This window comes from Myodes glareolus, chromosome 6, assembly GCF_982192425.1.
Source record: "Myodes glareolus chromosome 6, mMyoGla1.1, whole genome shotgun sequence".
NCBI lineage: Eukaryota > Metazoa > Chordata > Mammalia > Rodentia > Cricetidae > Myodes > Myodes glareolus.
Genome location: NC_142031.1, coordinates 41,704,911 through 41,708,666, shown reverse-complemented (window position 1 = coordinate 41,708,666; position 3,756 = coordinate 41,704,911). Strand labels below are relative to the sequence as shown.

Here is a 3,756-nt window from a genome sequence, read left to right as displayed (position 1 = left end):
ACAAATTGAAACATATACCTATTGCTAAAATAAGTCAGAAATAAAGAATAAAAAGGACGTTCATATTTCTTTTGTAAATAAGAATACAATATAATTTATAAAATAAGAAAAATAACATAATTAAGGAAGTTATTTCTGATTGGAATGAATAATATAGTGAATTATTATTTTTATATTCTTAGGAATCTGGCAAAATATATATATATTTATAAAATTGAATAAATTATAAAAATTGCCATTTAAGCCATAATGATAAAGCTATTTAATAAAAATTTAACTATTAGATCATTAACATTTATATATATGTACATAGAAGGAGAAATTATGACCTCAATTTTATTTAATTTTCCTCTACTATAAGTAATTAAATACGATTTCTTCTAAAATAAGCCATTCAAGTTATGTTACTGCTATGGAACTAGTATTAAGGCTTATTTTTTATTAAATGAGTATGACTGTTTTGTTCTTCTTTGATATGTGTACCACATGCATGCCAGGTGCAAATGAAAAAGATAAGAGGCTATCAGATTTCCAGAATTAAAGTTACAGATGTTTGTAAAATGTCATGTTTGTGTTAAATTCCTAACACAGAAAAAGAAATCCTAACCAAGTCTCTGCATGAGTTACATGTGGTCTTACCAAGTCACCATATCTCCAGCCCCCAATTTTACATTATTTTAGTATACTATATATTTGAAATGGTACATGAGACTTTCTGTCTCTGTTAGACTTATTAGTACTATGGACGCTATACCATGTGTAGTGTTTGAAAAGATCATGTATGAAGTTTCACAGGAACTAGAAGAGAGCATGGTGGAGTAATCAAAATTGTGCATGTGTTAAAAATTTATTCTGGAAGCAGGTATTGTAAGTAGCATACAGGGTGTAGATATACTAAACATTAAACAATTGGTTCACCATCATGTGTAAATTAAATAGTATAGGAATGGTATATCCATAAAATATTCAAATGTTGTTACAATAACTAAATCAGTGAAGTGTTTCAAAAATGGAAATGAACCGAAATCAAATGTGTTAGATAGGATTTCATGGAGTAAAGAATTCATTTGCCTTAGATTCTGATTCAGTTAAATAGTACACAAATTATGTTTTGCTGTATTTTATAACATAAAATTAATCTGAAATATTTATTCTGACAAATCAACTTCATGAACAACAGTAAGAAATTATAGTGCTATCTTTAATGAGAAACTTTATATACCCACAAGGGAATAAGAGAGCATGAGAAGAACTAATCACCCATTCATACCACCACAGCCTAAAGGGAAGAGGCTGCAGGGACATAATTCCCAAGTGGTATAGGATATAATAAAATTCTATCTTCTCATATTCTGCTACCCAAAACAAACTCATCTCTGGTAAGCTCCTGAGATCACAAATCCAATAATATATGGTTACAAATTATCTTTTCAAAAAGATAAAAGTAATTTTTTACTGAGTCAACGATACAGTTCACTTAGGTAAGTATGTTTAAAATCTAATAAAAATCTTTATAATTATAACAGGAGGATTCTGACTGAACTTATTAACATCTATAAACAATATTTTAATGATTTTCCTTTAGTAGATTAGTAGAAAGTATTCTTTTTTATTTCAAGCTGTTTGTAGATACATATGTGAATTCAAAGCCTGTATTTCATGCATCTGCATTTTTGAATTTTATTTTATAAAGTTTTATTAAGATAAAAGTTATTTAAATATTATATTAAAATATATTTTGTAACTCTCATAACTCTCAGCTACATATGACCACAGTCAAATAATTTCATAAAGCCATGTCATAACTTTCTAATAGTCACATACTAACTAATTCACACACACCTGGCAAATCACAAAAGTTGACATAACTGCACATACACATGAGGCCATATATCTTGGTAGTCTTTATTTATTCTAATGTTTTTTCCATTTTAAAATATTAAATATATAGTATCTGTAGTTGTGCATATACAGATGTGACTTCATGTTGTTTTTGCTATTTTTTAAAAGTCTTTTTCCATTGAATGAGTAGATTTATTCTTTGGTTTCAAAAGTTCCCCCAAAGTAGTCACAGAATATAGTGGCTAAATGAGCACATGTATATTTAAGAAGAAGTAACCAGGAATTATTTGTTACTTTCCATTTATTAACAGACACTTTGCTCACTCACACTAGGAGATTTTAATGGTTATTTTGATTAGGAATATAGTTATTATTTTAAAATTCAAATATTTTAATAAAATCTTGATTTTTAGAAATAATTTCATGTTTATTTGAATGTTAAGTGCTATGAATTTGTAACTTTAATATAGATAGCTTTAGTCTCCATAACTTAAAAGATATTTATCATTTTAAAGATCTTTCTATCAAGGAAGGCTATTTTAGGTAAAAGGACATATGCAGCTTGGTATGTGTCAAAATACTTTCTCAATTACAGATTATAAGAATTGCTATGTCACATAGATTATTAAAATTAAGTAATAGCAGCTTATTCAAAGATTGAAGTTTAATTATATGTGTTTTTGAGGACAAAATAAATTTGAGATAAAATACTATTCTGCATAATAAATGTACTGTGAATATATTTTTCTTTTAATTTTTAAGGACTACCCAAGAAAATGGACAAGAAAAACTGCTCCTCTATTGATGAATTCATTTTCTTGGGCATTACCAATAACAATGACATGAAAATAGCTCTTTTCACTACATTCCTACTTGTCTATCTCATTAATCTTCTGGCCAATCTGGGGATGATCGTTTTAATTAGAGTGGACTCTCAGCTCCACACACCCATGTACTTTTTTCTCAGCCACCTTTCTTTCTGTGACCTTACCTATTCCACAGCAATTGGACCCAAGATGCTGGTGGACCTTTTAGCTGAGCAGAAATCAATTCCCATTGTTGGTTGTGCTCTGCAATTCTTGACATTCTGTGTTTTTGCAGATTCTGAGTGTCTTCTGCTAGCAGTGATGGCGTATGATAGGTACCAAGCCATCAGCAACCCCTTGCTCTACACAGTGAATATGTCCAGCAGACTGTGCTCTCTGCTTGTGGGTGGGGTTTACCTGGTAGGAACAGCAGATGCATTGATACATACAACCTTGACTTTCCGATTGTGTTTCTGTGGATCCAATGAGATCAACCATTTCTTCTGTGATGTTCCTCCTCTTCTATTAATATCTTGCTCAGATACAGAGGCCAATGAGTTAGCAATATTCACCATTTTTGGGTTCATCGAGCTGAGCACCATCTCAGGAGTTCTTGTCTCTTATAGCTACATCATCTCATCGGTCTTTAGGATCCACTCTGCTGAGGGGAGGTTCAAGGCTTTCTCTACCTGTGCCTCACACTTGACTGCAGTTGCGATTTTCCAGGGAACCATGCTATTCATGTATTTTCGGCCAAGTTCTTCCTATTCCTTAGATCAGGATAAAATGACATCGCTGTTTTACACTCTGGTGATTCCCATGCTGAATCCTCTGATTTACAGCCTGAGGAACAAAGATGTGAAAACTGCTCTGGAGAAATTGAAGAATAAAAGGTGATTGACAATTTCTAACATAAACTGCATATTTTTATTTTAATTCAATCTACACAAGATATTCTATTGTTACACATTTTCTAAAATATATTGTTAGTTTCACATCTAGTTTTAAGAAAGCTCTGTTAATATCTATGCTCAATTTTTCTCAAACACTACATGCTGTTCTCTGTGGAAATTTTCTTAACAATTTTAATTTTTCTCAAGTTGTATGT

General features: G+C 30.7%; 1 protein-coding gene across 1 annotated transcript; it reads left to right on the top strand.

Annotated features, from left to right (window-relative positions):
* The first annotated feature begins 2,612 nt into the window (after nt 1–2,612).
* Nucleotides 2,613–3,545, top strand: LOC125409008 (olfactory receptor 5W2-like). The gene has a single exon (XM_048447759.2). The coding sequence runs from the start codon at nt 2,619–2,621 to the stop codon at nt 3,543–3,545; it is 927 nt and encodes a 308-aa protein (XP_048303716.2). The 5' UTR covers nt 2,613–2,618.
* Nucleotides 3,546–3,756: the final 211 nt, after the last annotated feature.

Coding starts and splice junctions, on each gene's coding strand:
- LOC125409008 (XM_048447759.2), top strand. CDS start 2,619: ATGGACAAGAAAAACTGCTCCTCTATTGATGAATTCATTTTCTTGGGC.